Source organism: Peromyscus leucopus, chromosome 3, assembly GCF_004664715.2.
Source record: "Peromyscus leucopus breed LL Stock chromosome 3, UCI_PerLeu_2.1, whole genome shotgun sequence".
Classification (NCBI taxonomy): Eukaryota; Metazoa; Chordata; class Mammalia; order Rodentia; family Cricetidae; genus Peromyscus; species Peromyscus leucopus.
In genome coordinates, this window is record NC_051065.1 from 57,899,154 (window position 1) to 57,920,605 (window position 21,452).

At 46.8% G+C, this 21,452-nt stretch overlaps 1 protein-coding gene across 2 annotated transcripts in view; it reads left to right on the forward strand.

The window, feature by feature from the left end:
* Ube2h (ubiquitin conjugating enzyme E2 H) overlaps positions 1-21,078 on the forward strand; it is a 98,527-nt gene extending 77,449 nt beyond the window's left edge. For both annotated transcript variants that reach the window (XM_028866182.2, XM_028866184.2), the window contains 2 exons: positions 9,714-9,842; positions 17,132-21,078. In XM_028866182.2, coding sequence (XP_028722015.1) covers positions 9,714-9,842; positions 17,132-17,256 — 254 coding nt within the window. In that variant the 3' untranslated portion in view covers positions 17,257-21,078. The remainder of the gene's footprint in view (positions 1-9,713; positions 9,843-17,131) is intronic.
* Positions 21,079-21,452: the final 374 nt, after the last annotated feature.

Genomic DNA, 21,452 nt, shown 5'->3' on the forward strand with positions numbered 1-21,452 from the left:
AAATAACCAAAGGAAATCTGGAAGTCTTCATTTACTTTATTTCAATCTCTGTGGTAATTTGAATGTAATTGGCCCCCACAATCTGATAGGGAGTGGCATTATTAGGGAGTGTGGCCTTGTTGGAGTAAGTGTGTCATTGTGGGAGCTGGCTTTCGAGAATTCCTGTGCTCAGGATACTGCCCAGTGAGCAGTTGACTTCTGTTCCCTGCTAGTCGAGATGTAGGCAGCAGCATGTCTGCCTGCACACCACCACACCCCATCATGACGGTAACAGATTGAACCTCTGTAACTAATCAAGCCACCCCAATTCAATGTTTTCGTTGTAAGAGTTGCCATGGTCATGGTGTCTCTTCACTGCACTGCAGTAGCAACCTAAACTAAGACAATTTCTTTTCTCCTTTTTTTAAAAATTTTATTTATTTACTTTTTACTTATTTATTTATTTATTGACAGAGTTTTTTTTTGTGTAGCCCTGCCTGGATCTCGCTCTGTAGACCAGGCTGGCCTTTAACTCACAGAGATCCACCTGCCTCTGCGCCTCCTAAGTGCTGGGATTAAAGGCATGTGCCACCACCTCCTGGCCAACTGTTTTATTGTAGGTTTTTATGTAGCCTTGGCTGGCTCTCAAGGGCTGGGGTTAAAGACTGCACCACCGTGCCCAGCTCTAGTTCAGTCATTATCCACCCTACCACCAAAGTGGCCACCTTATATCGTAGACAGTCCCATTCCTGGCTGAGTAAATGAAGTGAAATTTCATGGTTGACTTTTTTTCTGAGCATGATAAAAAATTCCTGTCTTGTTTGCAAGTTGATGGTGGGATTTTAAAAGGTCAATGGCTGTTTTTTCCATGGTAGTCAAGGATATGAATAACATTATTGAGATCTGAGATGACCACAACTTACTTAACCATAAGTTTGAATTACAGTGGCCAGAATCCCAGGAAAAGAGATCTGTGTAAGTCACAAGAGGAATCATGGGTTCTAGACCACAGGAATTGATCCTTTTCCCTGTCCAGTTGTGAATGATTTTTTTCCCTCTTCTTTAAGCCTGCTCCTTACTGAATTACAGAAAAGGAGAGTAGTGACTGTGTCTGTGACTGCCTAGAGTAGTCAGTCAGAAGTATGTGCTGCTCTGTTTGGTCGTGTTTGTGCTAGGCATGAAGTCCAGGCCCTTGGGCATGCTGGGCACGTGTTATATAGCATTAGAGCTCGCTCTTGAAGAGTAATGAGGTGATTGTTCTAAGGGAGCTTTTTCTGCCTGTCAGGGTGAGAATTTGGAGCCCTGAATGCCATCCTTCTAGGTTCAGCTTGACTGAGACATGGCAGAGGCGTTTTGTCAGGGCAGTTTTAGAAAGAAAGATTTGGGGGTCTTTCTTACTTTTCTTTTGCTTATAGCCAAAGCAACCTAGAAAGGAAAGTATTTAATTGGTACTTGCTCACAACTTCACAGGATGAGTCTGTTACCATCATGCAGTAGGCCTGGCCTGAAGCAGTAGCTGAGAGCTCACTCCGGAGCACCTAACTCACCCCTTCTTGTCTGCAGGTGGGAGGGAGGCAGAGAGGGAGGCTGGGCCTGACAGTGACTCACCTTCTCCAACAGGGCCACACCCTCTGATCCTTCCAAACATCCCACCTGCTGGGAACCAGACATTCAAATATACACGCCTCTAGGGGTCCTTCTCTGTGGCAGGGTCCTGTGCTGTTGTTCCCTTTGGGGGCCAGGGCCAAGCAGGCTCAGAGTCAATGACACAGACTCCAAGAGAATGTGGAAACAACGAGCTCAGTTTATTTGGGAAGAGGCAAGCCTTATATACCCTCCACGCCACCCTGGGGGGAGGTCTGATGAATATGCATCTGCTGGTGTGACATGGCTGCCTCTCATTGGTCCAGATCATCACCAGATCATGTCTCAGACCCAGGCAGACCCAGGTTGGCTCTCAGAAAGTATATTTTTTACTGGTTTGGGCTGGCTGGCCCTAAGCCTGTTAGGGATGAGTCATCCCACAATTCTCATTCTAACCTCCACAGACTCCAAGGGCAAGAGTGTTCAGTGAGCCCACTCCCCGATGATAAGGGGATGGGTTTTTACAAAGTTAATTTTAGGTATGTCAAATCTGATAAAACTAGAAATATGAAGGACCTATTACAAAGATTTTGTAGTTATCAACATACATTTACTGCTTTAATTTTTGTTGTTGTTGTTGTTGTTTGTTTTTTGAGACAGGGTTTCTCTGTAGTTTTGTGCCTGTCCTGTAACTCACTCTGTAGACCAGGCTAGCCTGGAACTCACAGAGATCTGCCTGGCTCTGCCTCCTGAGTCCTGGGATTAAAGGCATGCACCACTGCTGCCCAGCTTAATATTTTTTAAAGATTTATGTATGTGAGTGCTCTATCTGCATGTACACCTTTATTCCAGAAGAGGGCACCAGATCTCATTACAGATGGTTGTGAGCCACCATGTGGGTGCTGGGAATTGAACTCAGGACCTCTGGAAGAGCAGCCAGTGCTCTTAACCACAGAGCCATCTCTCCAGCCCTATTGCTTTAATATTATAAGACAGTGGGCTCCCAGAGCGAGTCTACAAAGCTAATTCTTTAGAGGAAGTGGGTGGATAAAAGGGAAACCTGTGGTATCGTGTGCAGCCAGAGGATGGGCAGTACAAGGACAAAAGGCGGGTGAGCTAGGTGGCTCTTGAGAATGGAGGTGTGGCCAGCTGAGGTGTGCACATGCATCTGGAGGTCAAAGAACAACCTTGGGTGGTGTTCCTTAGGCACCTTATACCATTTGAGGCAGGGTTTCTCTTTTTTTGGGGGGGGGTTGTTTTTGGTTTTGGTTTTTTGAGATGAGGTTTCTCTGTGTAGTTTTGGTGCCTGGCCTAGAACTAGTTCTGGCCTGGAACTCACAGAGATCCACCTGGCTCTGCCTCCCGAGTGCTGGGATTAAAGGCATGCGCCACCACTGCCTGGCGAGTTTCTCCTCCTCCTCCACCTTTTTTTTTTTCTTTTTTTTTTCTTTTCCCCCTGAGACAGAGTTTCTCTGTGTAGCTTTGCGCCTGTCCTGGAACTCATTCTGTAGCCCAGGTTGGCCTCGAAATCACAGAGATCCACCTGGCTCTGCCTCCCGAGTGCTGGGATTAAAAGCGTGCGCCACCACCACCCACTGAGTTTCTCTTCTTAATAGTGTGCAATATCACCAAATACCGAAGCTAGTTGGCTGACACACTCAGGGATCCAGGGATCTGCTTGCCTCTGCAGCTCATCTCTGCTGAATTACAAGTGTGTGCCCAGGGCTTGTCCGTGCTTCTGAGAATGCAAACTCAGTCTTCGGCCTGGAGGCGAGCACTCTTGACTGACTGAGCCGCCCCAGCCCCACCTTAAAGGCTAGCACCTCATACTCCCTATAGTGCACAATGGCGGGATTGTCTGCACTGAATCTGAAAAAGCAAAGAATTTGCAAGTAAAAGTCCATGAAATGATTGCTAATCGTGGTTAAGTGAGACAAATGTCATTTCTAGGTATCCACAGGGTTTGTTTTGTTGTTTGTTTTTCGAGGCAGGGTTTCTCTGTAACAGTTCTGGATGTCCTGGAACTCGCTTTGTAGACCAGGCTGACCTTAAACTCAGAGATCTGCCTGCCTCTGCCTCAAAAGTGCTGAGATCAAAGGCGTGCGCCACCACCGTTTGTCCTGTCCACAGGACTTTAACCCAAGAGATTCACTGCACTTCTCTGTTTTAGTGTTGAAATAGAGAAGGAAGGAAGAAAAACAAACAAACAATGGACACTGGCTCATAAGCAACCAAGAAAAAAGCATTAGCCATAGAATTCCTCTCCTGTGGGTCCTCCTTTAAGTTGTGAGCCACCTACTGTCACTGTGCTTTACGGACTGGTGAATTCCATGATTCATTTGAACACTCCTGAAGAGATACAGGTAGCTGGCAGCATTTCCACTCTGATGAGATGCCACATTTGTATTAATATTTTAGGCTAGTCCTTTGCTTAGTTTGAAATGTGTTTTATAGTTATTTTAGTGCTGTGTAAAAACGTCCTGATAAAGGACAGCAGTACTATACTTCTCTTTTTACAGGTGAAGAAATTGAGATGCGGAGAGGAGAGACTTAGAAGATCAATGAGCAAGTTAGTGGGGGCCTGAGATTAGACTGGAGGCTTTAGTCCATTGTTCATTATTGAGGAACAAATATTCCCATTGATGGAGGTAGTGCAGCCTGATGGAGTTTGCAAAGCCAGACGTCCACAGTGCATTCGGTGATAGTTGCTTCTGCTTACCCTCCTGAGGTAGCCCTTGAATGCCTCTAAAATAGATCCGTGGTCTTGCCTGGAGAAGGTAGTGGCCACACAGTTTTCCGGGAAAGTGGTGAGAAAGGGTTCAGGAGTCAGGCATGGTGGCGCACACTTTTAATCTTGAGTACTCTGGAGGCAGAGACAACAGTTTTCTGTGCGTTCCAGGCCAGCCAGGGCTAAGTACAGAGAGCCTGACTTGGGGAAAAAGGCTAAAGGGAGGCTCTTCAACTGGAGCCTCTTGATTACCACACCCAAAACCCACACACAGCCCTGCTTGGACTTTGGGGACAAGCAGTGTTTAGACTGGTATTCCCTGACTGTTTGTAAACACAGGCTTACAGCACATGGATGCAGAAGCCTCTAAGTCTTTTTTTGTTTTTGTTTTTTTACCTAATACTTCAAAATTTTTCTAGGAAAGAAATTCATTGTGAGAAAGGATGTTTTCTCATAATCCAACAATCAGGAGGCTGAGGCAAGAGGATCACCAAGAATTTAGAGCCAGACTGGGCTACAGAGTGAGACCCTGTCCAAAAAAAACACCAACAAAACAAGAGTTCATTGTGAATTTTTCTAAGTTTGTAGTTTGGGTTTTCTCTGTCAGCGCCTTTGGTTTTGGGGTTTTTTGTTTGTTTGTTTGTTTGTTTTGGTGCCCAGACCCTTCCAAGTGCTCTGTTACTGAGTTCTATCCCAAGCCTCATGTCTTATCTTGAACGAAGAGTCTGCACATCTTCACATGCAGAGCGCGCTTCTTTACCCAGTTGTCATGGCTGGCCATTTGAGGAAGCTCCCACCACTTCCCAGTGGCCAGAGCCAGAAGCTCCTGGTGCCCAAAAGGTGTATCATCTCCACCCAAAGCTAATGTGGACTTTTCCTTTGTTACTCTTCTGTTTTACAGATGTGACTCAGCATATCTGTAACATGGATCAGAAGTGTGTTAACACAGGAAGAGGGTATAAACAGGAAGGGAGAACCAATAATTAAGGGTTCTATTGTTTGTTTGGTAGCCTTAGGAAACTGGAAAGTAGTAGGAAAGTTTATGAGAGCCCTGGGCCTGTAAGAGGTGGGCTGCAGTGTTTCTCTAGCCCCAAACCCTTCTGAACATCAAAGAACAAAACCTAGATTTCAGTTTTAAAGGGTTTTGTTGTTGTTCTGTGGGAACATTCAACAGGAATCCTTTCAGCAGCTCCTGTCATAAAACGTGGCAGTGAGCAGCATGGGCTATTTCCTAGGCCAAGGGACTTGAAAATAAGCACATTGCCACTGTGAAGTACTGCAGCAGCAGCCGGGGCAGTCTGTGTTAAGCTCATTCTGCTGGCCTTGCACTTGTGAGAAAGGGAAACTTCGGAGAGAGGCAAGCCTGTCTCTAGGTATGCATGGCTCCCCTGAGCACTGTGCAGTTTTGCTGCAGACATGGAGAACTTGCCTCATCATGAAAGCAAGACAGTATGTTTCATCCATTGACAGAGGCAGCAAGGTGGGAATCCAGCCTCTTGGGCAAGTTATACAACCTGTGTGCCTCAGTTTCTTTATTTGTGAAGTGGACTTGGTAGTGGTAACCACCTCATTGGTTGTATTGAAGTATTCACCTAAGCTCAAAGTGTGTCTGGCCAAACCAAATGTGGTGGGTCACACCTATAATCCCAGCAACTGGAGGATTCGAGGAAGGAGGATCAAGAGTTTGAGGCTAGTGCCATGTGTTCATCTACCACTGATGTTAACTGTGACTATGGCTAACTCTCCTGCTCTGGCATTATGGGTTGTACAACTATTTATTTATTTATTTTGATTTTTAGAGACAGGGTTTCTCTGTATAATAGCTCTAGCTGTTCTAGAACTCACCCTGTAGACCAGGCTGGCCTCAAACTCAGAGATCCCGCTGCCTCTGCTTCCCTAGTGCTAGGATTAAAGGCATGCATCACCATACACAGCCTAGATCTTTAAAACTCTGAAGTCTTAGGGGAACGTGTTTTGCTTTTCCTTCTTGGTTAAAATTTTAGCACTTAGGTTCTGGTGTGTGGCACTTTACCTATAATTTGGTTCCATGGGACTGTTGTGAAGAGAGCCTTTTAAAAGCCCAGGTGGAAACTTCTGAAGCGTGTCTTCACCTTCTGGATAGAGCTACTCGCTGTGAGAGCAGACCAAGCAAGCTGTCCAGAGACCTGGTACAGGATCTACTGCTCACATATGGGTGTTTAAAATTAGGCTTGAATAAAACAAAAAGCTTATTTCCTGATTTACACTCACCGTATCTTGAGCAGACACATGTGATTTGTGGCAGATGTTTTTGACAGTACAGAGATAGGACATTTTTATCTCTGCACAATGTTCTGTTGAGAAGCACAACTCTACAGTATTCCAGGAAGTGAGCAGGAAGAACCTGCAGTCTGAAAGATTTTCTTCTCCCCCCACCCCCTCTCTTTCTTTGTATGGTGTTGGAATGAACCTAGGGCCTTGGGCATGCTAAGTAGGCTCCCTACCACTGCACTACATCCCTTGCTTTGTGGAGGCTTTTCTAGAGTGGAGTTGGCCGTTTGTATATAAAGCTTCACTGGAGCATAGCCACGCCCATTTGTGGTGTTTATCTTTGGCTACTTGGTGCCACGTCAGCAGAGCTATACTGCACAGACCACGTTTGGTGGCCGCAGGATCTAAAGTATTCACTCCAATCATCTAACAGGTTTTTTTTTTTCAACCTTGCCGTATCTGTCATTTTCATCCAGACAGTCCTTTGTTGTGAGGGCGCCCTGTGCATTGTAACACTTTAATAGCATCCTTGGCCCTTACCCAGTAGATGTCGTCAATAGCATCCTGCCCTGTTTTGATGACCATAAATATTTCCATATCCTCCTAGATTCCATGGGGAGCACAGACCTCAGGTAGGGAGGCTTGGAAAGCATCCACTAGTAACAGCGTAGGCGACCATTGTGAAAATAGACCAGATCCAGTGAGAACAAGGAATGAAGAGTTTTGTTACTTCAGTGTTCCTCCAGAGACAGGAGTGTTTATATGCAGGGTGGTTGGAGCAGGAAGAGGAGTGGAGGCATGGGGTCTGAAGCTCGCTGTTGACAGGCAGAGGCCTGTGGACGGAAGTCACATCATCTCTGAAGTTGGGAAGTGTGGGCTGTGCTGTACCCAGGTTTTCAAGGCTTCTTCCTTTATAGAGCACGAGGTAACTGATATGGCGTGGGTATACCAGTAAGACAAGAGTTAATATTAGCAGTGGGTTTCTTATCTGTCTTGTGGCTATTTATGGTTATAAGTGGTTTGTATGGGTTTAGTTTACTTTTTTCTTTTCTTTTTTCTGAGACAGGGTTTCTCTGCATAGCAGCCCTGGCTATCCTGGAACTTGCTCTGTAGACCAGGCAGGCCGGCCTCAAACTCAGAGATCTGCCTGCTTCTGCCTCCTGCCTCCCAAGTACTGAGACTAAAGGCATGTGCCACCATGCCGGGCTAGGTTTCTATCCTTATTTTGACTAATTGAAGAACTTGATTATATCTATATCCAGTAGAAGTTACTGCCCATTCTTACAATCCCAGCACTTAGTATAATTATGAATTCAAGGCCAGCTGAGCTACTTAGTGAGATCTTGTCAAGGGACTTGGGGAACAGACTATTAAATGTCAAGTTCTATAAAAAGAATTTTCCATTCTTTTTTTCCCCTCCAAAGTAAGATTTCAGTAAATAGCCCAGATTGGCCTGGAATTCACTGGGTAGCCTAGGGTAAGGCTTCAGCCTCATGGCTGTTCTCCTGCCTTACTCTCCTGAATGGATGCTGACATTGCCTGTGTTCCTGGGACCTGTAAGGTGAAGCAGGAATATAAGGGCATCCTCTGGTACATGTCAAGTTTGTGGCCAGCCTAAGCTAAGGGAGATCCTGCATCACAAACAGCAACAGTAGTGATACAGTAGAAGGTTTTGAAAAGGGTGAAACATGGCTATTTTAAGGAATTACTCATGGGGCTGGAGAAATAGCTCAGTGGTTAAGAACACTGGCTGCTTTCCTAGGGGACCCAGGTTCAGTTCCCAGCACCCCCCATACAGTGACTACTAACTGTCTGTGAAACTCCAGTTCCAGGGGATTTGATAGCCTCTTCTGTCAGCTGTGGACACTGCACACTTGTGGTGCACTGAAGTACATTCAGGCAGAACACCCACATCCACAAAACAAAAATGAACTTTTGAAAGGAAATTAACTCACTTTGGGCTGGTGAGAGGCACAGTGTGGGTGAGCCGCTCGCCATGCACCCGAGTTAATGCCAGAACCATGGAAGGTGGAGGAGAGCGCCAGCCCCACGGCCGTTCACTTCAGTGTTCACACATGGTGCGTGGCCTCACAGCTGTCACGTGTGTGCACACACAGTAATACAGTCTTTCAAAAAAAAAAAAAAAAGACAGTGACTTGGGTTGGAGTAGATTATTGGGATCTGATTTTCAGTAAATGATATGTGTTTGTTTCTAGGGTCTCAGTTTGGGAAATAGAGTAACTTGGAATTGAGAAAACTGGGCTGTGGTCATCCTAGTCTAACACGCCCTGGATTCAAACTCCTATCAATGGGAAAATGGGGGTGGGTAAAGGCTGGGAAAATTGCCCTTCAAAGAGAATAATATTCTTTATATCCTAATCTGGTTCCTTAAGTTTACATTTTAAAAATGTAATTGATGTTAAGATTGTTATTGTGGAACACACCTTTGGAAAATCATCCCCATGGTAGGTAGTTTAAGCAGGTGAACAAGATGGGAGGTGGATGGTGTTGGAGTGGAGAGGTAGCTCTGTAGTCAAGAGTGCTTCTCGGGAGAGCGGCCCTGCACCTCCATTGGGCCCCACAATAGAGCTGGCCCTGACGGTGGAGGTGTGGGAGAACTGACCCTGAGGTGGAGAACTGGCCAGGGCACTTCTGGAGAGCTCACCCTGGTGGTGAAGACATGAGAGAGCTGGTGGGCTGGCCAACCCTGCAACTACCGAGGTCTAGAACCAGGGTTATGTGTTGATCTGCTGGAGCACAGGTTTGGGGGTGGTCCTTCGGACCCAGGGCTACACAGGGCAGCAATGGGGTGTCCCAATAGAGTCCCAGTAAGGGTCCAGTGTCAGTGGTGTAGCAGGATCCTTGAACCAAGCCAGTGATTCTTTGCGGTGAACGTCTGCATGTAAAGATGTATAAAGAAAGGGGTTTGCTGCGTGACTCTGTGTCACACTGCAGCCTCCATGATGAGATTGCCCCCCCATTTCTTTCTTAAATCTTATTTTATTTTACTTTTGGGGAGAGATCGCAGGGGCTAATTTAAGAGAATGGAAGAAGCTAGGTGGTGGGATCAGAAAACATGATTTTTAAGTGAGCATTCGTGACTACTGAACTCCAGTTAATTAGGTGAAATTGCATGTTGCCATGAATGAAGTGTTTCTGTTTGTTTTTTCAGATCTTACCAATATATTTGAGTCCTTCCTGCCCCAGTTGTTGGCCTATCCTAACCCCATAGATCCTCTCAATGGTGATGCTGCAGCCATGTACCTCCACCGACCAGAAGAATACAAGCAGAAAATTAAAGGTAAGATGGCATATACTTTTAGTTGGCCATTTAAAGCTGCCTTAAATTACTTAGTTCCTGCTGGGCAGCAGTGGTGCACGCCTTTAATCCCAGCCACTCAGGAGGCAGAGGCCGGCGGATCTCTGTGAGTTCAAGGCCAGCTACACAGAGAAACTCTGTCTTGGAAAAAAAAAATTACTCAGTTCCTCATAGTTTTTCTCTAGTCTAAAAAGGGATTGCTGTGTGCCACACAGACGCCATGTGACTGGTATGTCCCCATTGGTCCTCTCTTAGGGTTAGAATCCTGCTTTCCCACACTTAGGACCACTTGCATACTGAAGCTGGAGTTGGATTAAAAGGAATACGGTTGTGAAAGAACATCTAAAAAAACGCATGAGTTTCATCAGCTTGCCCTTCTTTCCTCCTCCTCCTCGGTGTGTTCTGTGGCTGCACTCTACCCACAGCCCCTGGCTTGCCTCTTTCCCTTTATTTGTATCAAGGACTTGCCTAGTGAAAAGTGTGGACACATAAGCAGTAACATGAATGGAAAAGAAGTGTGACGGTGTGTCTGTTCTTTCTGCACAGAATGCAGAGCATCAGAATCCTCAGTGTGTCCAGTCCATTTGCCAACAATGGCAGTATGTTAGGGAGCTCAAATACATAGGCTGTCCCCTTAGCTGTGCAAGGCGTGTGTTAAATAATCTGTTTCCTCGTCCTCTCCAGCTCCCGCCAAGCCCTGCCAGTCCTGGAGCCCACTTATAAAATAAACACACCGACTCTTATATTATTTAAACTGCTCGGCCATTAGCTCAGGCCTGCCATTGTCTAGCTCTTACTCTTATACTAAGCCCATTTTGTTAATCTATATGTCACCACGTGTTCCGTGGCTTTACCTGTTGCCTCTACATGATGCTCCCTGGACGGCAGCTGGCGTCTCCCTCTCTGCCTTCCTGTCCTTCCCTCTCTCCTCCCCGCTAGTCCTGCCTATACTTCCTGCCTGGCTACAGCCAATCAGTGTTTATTTATCAAACAACCATCCACGGCAGTCCTCCCCAAGTCTCCATGGAGTATTGTTGAGTATTTTTGTTCAAATAAAGTAGAAATGGCCTGTAATTTATTTTCTTAGGTCTCAAGTACTTTGAAAATTTCAGACCTAATTTAATATATAGCACAGTAACTTACATAGCCAAACAACCATATATTCCAAGAAAAATGCACTTTAAACCAGAGAGAATTTTGTTAGGAAACTATGCTAAAATTTTGGCATAGCCTTTGCTTACCAGTGTCTGTAAGACATAGGTTTTATAGTAAAGAAAATACTTCTGTAGTCCTTATACTCATTATGCCTCAGCAGTGTAGTACCATCCTAACTGTAGTGCAAGTCTGCGCTGGTCCTAGTTACAAAAGGAACCAGGCCTGTGTCCATCTGAAGGAGCTACCTCTGTTTCAGGGACCGCCCCCACCTTTCTATGGTGTCCATGCTGTGGGTCAGTCTGCCATTCTTGATATCTGAGGCAGTTGTGGCGGGTAGGCCTGAGCTCGGCCCTGCTTTCTATTGTTCTTTAGTATGCTGCTGCCCCCCCCCTCCCATTTTCCCTTTGCCCTTCAGGAAATAAGAGGTGCCTTGCCTTATTTCTCAAACTTATCTTCTCACCAGCTTTTACCCTTGCTCCTGTTGCTACTGGAATCACCCATTTCCAAAGCCCTTGTCTGCTCCCATGGGCTGTTAGGAACGAGCCTCCATGTGTCATTTCCGGCTTGTCCTTGCTTCCCTTCTCTACCAAAGCTGTGGCCTGACTTCTTGTGAGTCTGTGGACCCTTCTCAGGTCCGTCTTCCTGGGCCTCGCTACAGCTTTAACACTTCCTTTCTGAACTCTCGTATAATATTAGAGTAACCAGCCTCAATGTTATACATCCCAGGGGCTCAGGAGAGAGAACTACTAACGGCGAGGACTATTTTCAGGAAATAGAATCTCAGCACACCGAGTTCTATAGTCCATTTGCTTTAATTCCTCTGGCATAACATCCTTTATACACAGCTTCAGTTCTGTTCTCATGTCTAGCTCCTTCCTTGCCTGATTTCTCTATGTTTGTCTACTGTCCCCTCTAGGTTCTATCTTAATTCCTTCATCTAGCTCTGTCCCTTCTAGGTTCTCATCTGTCTAGTTCTTTCCCCTGTCAGCTCCTCTCCCGTCTCCTTCTCTCTCATCTGGTTCTTCCTCATCTTGTTCTTCCCCATCTGGCTCTTCCTCATCTTCCATCTCGTTCCTCTAGTCCTCTCTTTTAGCCCTTCCATCTAGTTCTTCCCCATCTCAGTTTGTTCCTCTCAAGTTCTTACCCATCTACTTCTTCCATTCTCTTTCCTCTTCTCTATCCACCCGTGTCCTGGGAGTCCTGGTATATATACACTTACAAGCAGTATTCCCTTAGCAGTGCAAAACCAGGCTTCCAGGGTCAAATGGAGGAATGATAAGAATCACATAGGGAGGCAATAACCGTTAATTATTATTTGTAACCCAAAGGGAAGTGACCAATGGGAAAATGAATTAACTAAAGGCTAGATTTAGGTAATATCTAAGAAGAGGGCTCTTATGTGCTCAACTATAATCTTAAATGTGATCGGTAGAAAGTGTTAAGAATCTATAAGTTGCTAGGTCAATGGTAGAAAATAAAACTGTCTTCTTTTTCCTGTGGCTCCTATCTGTCCAAGCTATCTGCCGTTTCTCTGCAGGGTGGGGGAAAGTGTGCTCAGTCGCTAAGCAACCTGTGTACAGCTAGATGCCTCTAGTGATAGCTAAAGTGAGATCTGGAACTGGAGGTAAGGTTTGGGAAAGGAGGAAGTAAGGCTTAATTGGTACATCTGCCAGGCCTTCTCAAACAGGTAGGCTGGATGCTTAAGTCTGTTCTTAGAAAGTATGGAGGTATCTCTGATAAGGTACTTTCCTCCATCTGGGGATGGACCTGGCCGGATGCTGCCAATGATGATAATTACAGGGAGGCTTGAACTGGGGTTCTGGCTGAGCATAGCTGTGAACACAGAAGGTTATCTAAATGGTCCTAGAAGTGGTTAGGTAAGGAGTTAGCGGTCTATAAAGTTAGTAAGGCTGTAAGAAAGGAGGGTCCGAGCTGAATTGTGTAAAGCTATTACTTAACGTCCACCTGACCTAGGCGGTGTCTCCTTGTGGAATTTGCCTTAAATCAGGAGACTTGCATGTGGACTGTTATTACTGCTAGTCCTTGAAAGTGGCTAAGGGAGATATCTGATTCCAGAGAAAGCCTTCCCTGAGGCTGTTCTCCAAATACCTGGAATGTGTATGTCCAGAGAGTGATCAGTCCACACTGTTAGCCCTTCTTAGGGAAAAATCAATTGGGAAATCTATGAAGGCACACATGATTTTCATAACAGAAGACAGCTGATATATAACAAGCCAAGTAACACCAAAAACTCCTTGGGATTTGGCTTCCTCTGGAGGAATTCCCTGATTCCTCCAGGTAGTGGCTTTGCCATAACCAGCTGAGTTCTTATGATAGATTCCTGCGGCCCGCAGCACTGAACCATCTCTCATTCCATTTCCTGAATGGTCATACAACTTTTGCTTAGGACCCCACCCCCAAGCTCCCTGTTCTGCCTGTTCATGACTTCAGGTAACTCTCCAGGTAGATGGACTCAAAGTGGGTATGTCTAGGCCTGACCCTTCTCCCAGGGTGTCTTGGACACTACAGTGGCAGTCACAGCATGGTGTACTTGCATTACAGAGAAGTCCATAACTTTTCTTCCCTAGGTGTTAGTGTTTAGATCTAGCTGACGCTATTTAAGATTGCAGGGATAGGGCCGGGTGGTGGTGGCGCACACCTTTCATCCCAGCACTTGGGAGGCAGGGCCAGGCGGATCTCTGTGAGTTCGAGGCCAGCCTGGTCTACAGGGCAAGATCCAGGACAGGCACCAAAACTACACAGAGAAACCCTGTCTCGAAAAGCGGAAAGAAGAGAAAGAAAGAAAGAAAAACAAAGAATGTAGGTGTAGGGCCTGGAGAGATGACGGCTCAGTGGTGAAGAGCATGAATCACTCTTCCGGGGTGTCCTGGTTCTGTTGCTGTGAGGAGACACCGTGACCAAAGCAACTTGTAAAGGAAGCATTTAACTGGGGACTTGTTAACGGTTTGGGGAGATTAGTCCATTATCATCATGGAGGGGTGGCAGACAGCAGGCGAACGTGGTGCTGGGACAGTAGCTGAGAGCTCGCATTTGAACTATAACTTGGAGGCGGAGGGAGAGCAACACTGGCCCTGGCCCAGTGACACACTCCTCCAACAAGGCCACACCTCTAGTCCTGCCCAGTGTCATTAACTCAGGACCAAAAATTCACATAAATGAGCCTATGGGGGACATTCTAAATCAACCCACCACACAGGGTCTGATTTCAATTCCCAGTACCAGTGTCCAACAGATCACAACTGCCTGGAACTTTAGCTCCAAAGTATCCAATGTCTCCAGCCTCCTCAGGTACCCCCACACGTGTGGCAGACACACAGACATGCCCATATCCACATGAGTAAAACTAAAAATAAATATTAAAAACAAAAACCGCAGGTGTAAGAACAAGGTGAAAACTAAGCAGCCTGTGGAAATGGGCTCCCTTGGTGTTGTCTAAAGATAGGTGGCCTCCCTGCTCAAAACTAGTAAACCCACGTGGTGGCCCACTCCTTGATTTCTCAGGAGCCTTTGAAAGGCAATCAGATCTGAGTTAGAGGACAGCCAGGGCTGCATAGAGAGACCCCATCTCAAAAACACAACAAAAAAACACCTTTGCTAGTGCCCCGGAGAGAGCTCAGTCATTCAAGTACTTGCCTTGATATCGTAAGTAGAAGAGCCACAGGAGGCTCTGTGGAGCTCACCGACTGGCCTAGCTGATGTCAGTGAGAGGCCACGCTTCAAAAAAGAGGCCTGACATTAGCCCCTGGCCTCCATGCAGATGCAGGTATGCACACACAAACCACCATCCAGCCAGGGATCTTTCTGTGACTGTCTAGTTGGAGGGTTTCAGGTACGGGAGTGTATTCACGCCCTCTGTTAGGCATGAGAAACTAACCTATAGAACAGTGGTTCTCTCCCTTCCTAAAACTGTAGCCCTTCAGTACAGTTCCTCATGGTGTGGTGACCCCTGACCATAAAATTATTTGTATTGCTACTTATAAATAATTTTGTTACTGTTACAAATTGTAATGTAAATAGCTGCTGTGCAGGATATCTAATATTCAACCCGTGAGAGTAAGTGACTCACAGGTTGAGAACCACTGCCATAGAAAAACACAGAATTTCTTGATTTATATGTACTCACCAAGGCCTCTCACATTCTGCCTCATTTTCCTCAGTTTTGGTCTTGTTGCCCTTTTTTTTTAAAGGCCAGCTTGGGGCGTAGTTGATAGAGTAATTGCCTGGCATACACAAAACCCAGCACTACATAAACTAAGTATGGTGGCACGTGCCTGGGGAGTTTGAGTCAGGGAGGTCATAAGTTCAGGGTTGTCCTTAGATATGTAGAGATTTTGAAGTCAGCCTGGACTACATGAGACTCTGATTTATATATATTCTGGGCTGTGGTGGTGCACACCTTTAATCCCAGCACTTGGGAGGCAGAGGCAGGCGGATCTCTGTGAGTTCAAGGCCAGCCTGGGCTACAGAGTGAGTTCCAGGGCAGCCAGGGCTACACAGAGAAACCCTGTCTCAAAAAGAAAAGGAAAGTTAATGTTGAGTTTTCGTAGCCCAGCCACACAATTTTGGTGACACTAAGATTTAAATGGACTGTCCTATGCAGAGTGGACATCGTAGGGCTTAAGTGGCTGTAACCGCTTCCCTGAGCTTTCATCCAGTTCCTGTCATGGTGCAGCCCTGCCTCTGTGTCCGGTGTCCTCCCCATCAGCGACGTTGTTCTTAGTTTCTTTGCCTTCTTAGTAAATACTTCATAGACATCTGTTTCTTTGAATATCTTAAAGATGGTGTGACAGATATAGCAACTTCTATGAAGGGGAAGTAGAATATAGCCAGACATGAATCAGAAATAAAATCTCTGGGCTGGAGAAATGGGTCCGTGGTTAGCAGCGCTTGGTGCTCTTTCAGAAAACCCAAGTTCAGTTCCCAGCACCACATAAGTGGCTCACAACCACCTGCAACTCTAACATTAGGCTACACCTGGCCACTTTGAACACCTGTGTGCTCCCACATGTATATAATTCAGCATTTTTCTTATTCCAAAAAGTACTTTTTGCTTTGGTTTTTCAAGACAAGGTTTCTCTGTGTAGCCTTGGCTGTGCCGGAACTCACTCTGTAGACCAAGCTGGCCTCAAACTCACAGAGATCTGCCTGCCTTTGTCTCCAAATGTTGGGACTAAAGGCGTGCACCACCACCACCCAGCACTCAGACAGTTTAAGCCAGTCTGGTGCATAGTAGGTTCCGTACCGCCTTGGGCTACACTCTGTCACAGTACAGACTGAAGTGGGGGACCAGGGGAGTGTTCCCGTGGGGCTTCGGTCTACCTCCTGATAGCAGCTCCTACAGCTCCATAGAAAAAGACAGCCTGAGAACATGAGGGACCATTTGTGTCCTGATAGGTTTTCCACAAGTCGCCCTTCCTTATATGTGTAGGGAGTTTACTCAATGTGTTTTGTTTTTGTTTTTTCAAGACAGGGTTTTTCTGTGTAGCGCTGGCTGTCCTGGAACTCACTCTGTAGACCAGGCTGGCCTGGAACTCAGAGGTCCACCTGCCTCTGCCTCCTGAGTGCTGGGATTAAAGGTGTGCACCACCACCTCCTAGCAACAGAGTGCGCTTTTAGGAACAACTTTATTCTCTATTCAGCACATCTTAAATTCGTTTTCAGCCAGCACATTGGCCTAGGTTCTTGAAGCATAGATCTTGACGAGAATAATGTATGGCAGAACCACTCGGCTACCCCTCAGCCTCCATAGCCGCTTGTTCCTGATGAGCGCACTGAGACCATTATACTGTCCAAACCCCAGCGGCCAGCATCTCGGGAGTCTGCAGCCGCAGCAGACCCGAGCCAGCTGTAATTCCACAGCTGCAGGTCAGGAGGACAGGTGGCCTGATCACCTCTGTGGAGTCATCACCAGGCCTCTTCCACCTGGGAAAGTCAAAAGTGGGGCTCGCCCACTCCACCCCACACTAGTCACCTCCCCAAGGAATCCCCCTTGGCTTTCAGTCCTCATAGCACCCCTTACCCTGGTAGAGCAGGGAGTTTGTCCCTTGGGGGTCACTGAACTCACTCTGCTTTCTTCCCTCCCCTTCCCTGTGCAGAGTACATCCAGAAGTATGCAACGGAGGAGGCCCTGAAGGAGCAGGAGGAGGGCACTGGAGACAGCTCTTCGGAGAGCTCTATGTCTGACTTTTCGGAAGATGAGGCCCAGGACATGGAGTTGTAGTAGAAAAGCATCTGCTTTTCAGAAAGACTATTATTTCCTAACCATGAGAAGCAGACTATAATATTCATATTTAAACAAAGCAATTTTTTTTATTACTAAACAAGGTTTTTATGAATAATAGCATTGATATATATATATTATATATCACCCTTTAGATCTTGATTTCTTGGTCATTTCTCAACCTGAGGTGCATAGCATATTCCCACATTCCATTTTGGTAGCAATATGCGGTCTGAATGCATGCATTCATAAGTCCATTTGGCCAAGTCAGCCTGTGTGCTACTGAACTGTCAAGAAATTGCCGCTCAGATAGGTCAACAGGAGTAAAACTAGCAGGAAAAGGTTGCTTCTTTTTAGTGATGGTTCCAAAGAAAAAAACCAAATCTACCAGCTCTTGGATGAAGATAGAACAGTGCATTTCGAGAGTGGAAAGGAAAGGTTGAGGAAGAGGCAAGCTTTGGGAGCGTGTGGCTCTAGCCATGTCCACAGCAGCTGCTCCACGGCCTCCGTGGCCCCTTCTGAGGAGCACTGGGAGACAGGGAGGTGGGTGAGAGGTGAGACTTTTTTTTTTTTTGACTCAGATTTAAGAGCATTTTTTCTAGGTAGATTCCTGTCCTCTATGCTACCAGACCTGCAGCCACGGTGGTTTTGCTCTGAAGAACTTTTGGAAGTGTTTCTGGACATAAATCTTTTTCTTGGGGTACAGCTCGTCATGCAGACATTTTTTGAGAGAACAGGACTGGAGGAGAGAAGTGGGAGGTGCAGTTAGATCTGCCCCCAGTGCTGGGCCCGTTGGAGACCACGCCCTGGGCTGAGCAGCAAAAACTGGAAGCAGTTTTTGTTTGCTGTTTTTCTTCTCTTTTGTTCCTTTTTATTTTTTATTTGTGTGAATTGAACTTAGACAGGTTACAGATTGAAATTTACCTACCAGGAGACAGTCTCCTCCCTGGACGAGGCACCATCCGGTGGAGGAAGACGCGGCCCTGTGCGAGCGATCCTTTGAACTCCAGTCTTAGTTTTGTTTTTTTGTTGTTTTTCTCTCCCTGGCAGCTGCTCGTGGCAGCCCAGTTGCCGACTGCTTATGGGAGAGGGAAGTGTGGGTATATGAGACCTAAAACATCCTCAATTTAAAATGGGTAGTAATTGAAACAAGTTGTTGAGGTGGGGAAGATCCACTTTCTTCTGTGACTGGCTAGGGAGGAGGTGTGAACCAGACGTAGGCAGGTTGTGGAGGGAGGACACTTTCTCCCTCTGCAAGTCAGACAGCTGGAAGCCTGGCCCGCCGCCGCCGCTGCCACCGCCTCTGTCTGCTCAGCTGACTGCCACCCAGAGTGCCCAGCAGCTTCCATCTGGCTCTGGAAGGGATTTGAAGACAGTTTAGACAGAAGCTCTGTATTCTTTGTGTGGAAAGCTGAGCAGTAGGAGTAGCCAATCCTAAGACCTTCTGAAGACATTTGAATGTCCCGCTGGACTAACTTTTCTTTCCATGTGTTTGTAGTGTAGAAGTGCTGTATTCCACAGGGTTTAAGTCGGTGAGGTTGGGAGACACCTCTCTTTTTTAATTCAGAAAGCACAATCAGTTTTTCCTTTGAAAATCTATATAAAGTACAACTTTTAGCATGATTATTTTCCTAAATAAAAAGACAAATAATTTACTTATTTTATGTTAATTACGGGCATAAAGCAAAAGGTTTTCTTTGGGGAAACTGCAGTTCTGTGGGGGGGCTGTGGTCGGTTCTCTGCGCTGTCCCCTGCCTGCTGTGTGCAAGGTGGCCTCAGCAGTTGGGAAACACTGTGCCGTGTGGCCGTCTTACCTGGTGTGCTGTCTGCTGTGGGGGAAGGAGGGTCTGCTGGCGCCTCCACCCTGCTTCCTTCCCCTGAGGACTTGCAGTTTGCTCATGCTCTGACCTTTTCTGTAGGTGCTACTTAGGGTAGGCTTGAAGTGCTGGGTGGTGATTGAGTTCAAACAATAAAAAATTGTATTTTTTCAATACTGTATAAAAATAGTATTCTAATTACCTTTCCAAAACAAAAAGATCCTGATGATTGTTCTCGATCTTGTCGAAAGAAATACAAAACAAAACAAAAATCCAACAAAGCATAACAGAGTCAAGTTTAGGGAATGGGTGTGAGCAGCCGCTCCGATCCTCCCCAGAATCCACTTTGCTGCATTGGAGACACGTCAGTCCCTCCCTCGCGTGCAGAGCAGCAGCAGCACACAGCTGACCGTGCAGAATGCCCATGTGGATGGAGCCTAGGGCTGAGGCCGCAGGGCGGAAGGCCCATCGCGGTGAGTGGTGAATCACTGCAGTACTGACAGGTCATGACTGCCCCCAAATCACGCCACCCTCAACTTCCCGGAGCCAGGTCTGGTTCTGTGCACGTTGCTGCTCTCTAGGCCTTGACTCTGCTAGGAAGTTGACTTCGCAATCTCTCTGGACCTTCCTTACTCCTTGGTGAGGTAGGACTAGATGACCATACCATATCCATAGGTGCAAAGGACCAGAAATAAAGCCTGGCTGTGACTCTGAGGGCTCCAGGGCTCCATAGTAAATAGGTGAGCTCCGCTGTTTGGGCACCGAAACCCTCTTTAGTTGGCTGTGGGCGTCCCTCCTAACTCCCAGGGGGCCGCTGAGCTCCTTTGGAGGCTGAGCACTCTTGCCTTGGAGGGGGAGCAGTAAGTCCGGGCTGTTGCTGGCGTTTGCCCACCCTTTGTACTAACCATTTTGAGGGCCTACCGTGTGGTTTACCAGTGCAAGCCATTCAGATGACTGGAGCTCTTGCCAAACACCACCAAGCAAAGCGGCTGCTGCCTGGCAGCCCACCCCTGCCGCGTCCCTCTGCCCCCGAAGCCCAGCCCTGGGCCAGTGGGCTGTGTTCTGTGGTTGCCAACATAGACCCTGGCACTTGACATTTCTTGTCAGCAGTCTCCACCTTCCTCGAGAATACTGTGCAGCTTCAACCAGCATTTCCTACTAACGAGAGAGTTCTCAGAAGTTGCCACATCTCTCCAGCACTAATGTTTCTGTCCACTTCAAGCGCTGTTCTAATTGCCAACGGCTGATCTAGGCTCCTGAGGAGTGCGTCTTCTCAGAGGAACTGTGTCCTGGAAAGGGCTCCCCGAAGTTCTAGTTGGCCTTGACCTGATACTTGCATTTTCTAGGCCACCTTTTGGGGTGGCTGAGAATCATGACAGATCCTCTGCCAGTCTAGTCTCTCTAGGTCAGGTTTCTGAGAACTGGTATTGGATTTTAGTGACTCGGGAAAGTGAAGCAATTTACAAGTTAGCAAAGGGTTTTACTTTGTTTTCTTCAATTCTGATCGGGTCATAGCCTTGCTGAGTGACAAACCAACTTGTTTCTGATTGGGCACAAAGAGAACTGCATTTCTTTGGACTTGTGAATCCATGTTCATCTTCCTTTGGCCACTGAACACCTTGGCCAGCTCTTTAGGGACTGGATGGGGTGAAGGCCCTTTGGGGTCGTGGGTGTGCAGCTTTCCACTCACCTGAGGAATGGCCATGGCTCTTGGGTTAGCAGTTACTTGGCTGTGGGCGTGGGAAGAAATGGCCTTTAATTACTGATTGTATTTGGTACACATTGTGTGATACTTGAAAAGATAAAAGGGACTTAGCAGCCCTTAATTGAAATCTAAGCTTTTTACCGCTTTCCCTCCCTGCCCTGCCTCCTTCCTTCCACCTTCCTTGCATTGTGATGATCTAGTGGGCATGTCTGTCACCTGGACAAATGCCTCCTATAACCTCTTCATAGTTGTGTATAATGAAACTGTAAACTTTTTTAAATAAAATGTGTATATACCTTGGCAAATGGCTGAACTCGATCAATAGCTGCCCACACATATCCAACAAGACAGAGGACAGGAATAAGTAAGGGAGTGTGTCACCCTCGTGCAGGAATAACCAAAAGACACCCCCCGTCCCCGACAGTTGGCTGAGGGGTGTGCATCAGAGCCCTCCCGACAAAGCCATCTCGTGCAAGCCCTGTGTCCTAGAGGGCCTCACTGCCCCGTGTGCCTAAACACCTGTATCCTGTAGACTCGCCTGATGAGGACGTGCAGTTAGTCTGAACTTGATGAGTGTCTGGACAGGAGCCTGCCTGCCTTTGTGGGCCCAGTGCTACCTCTTCCCGGCTGGGGAACCGAACACTACCCCAGCCAGACACCAGGTGGCGGTGCTG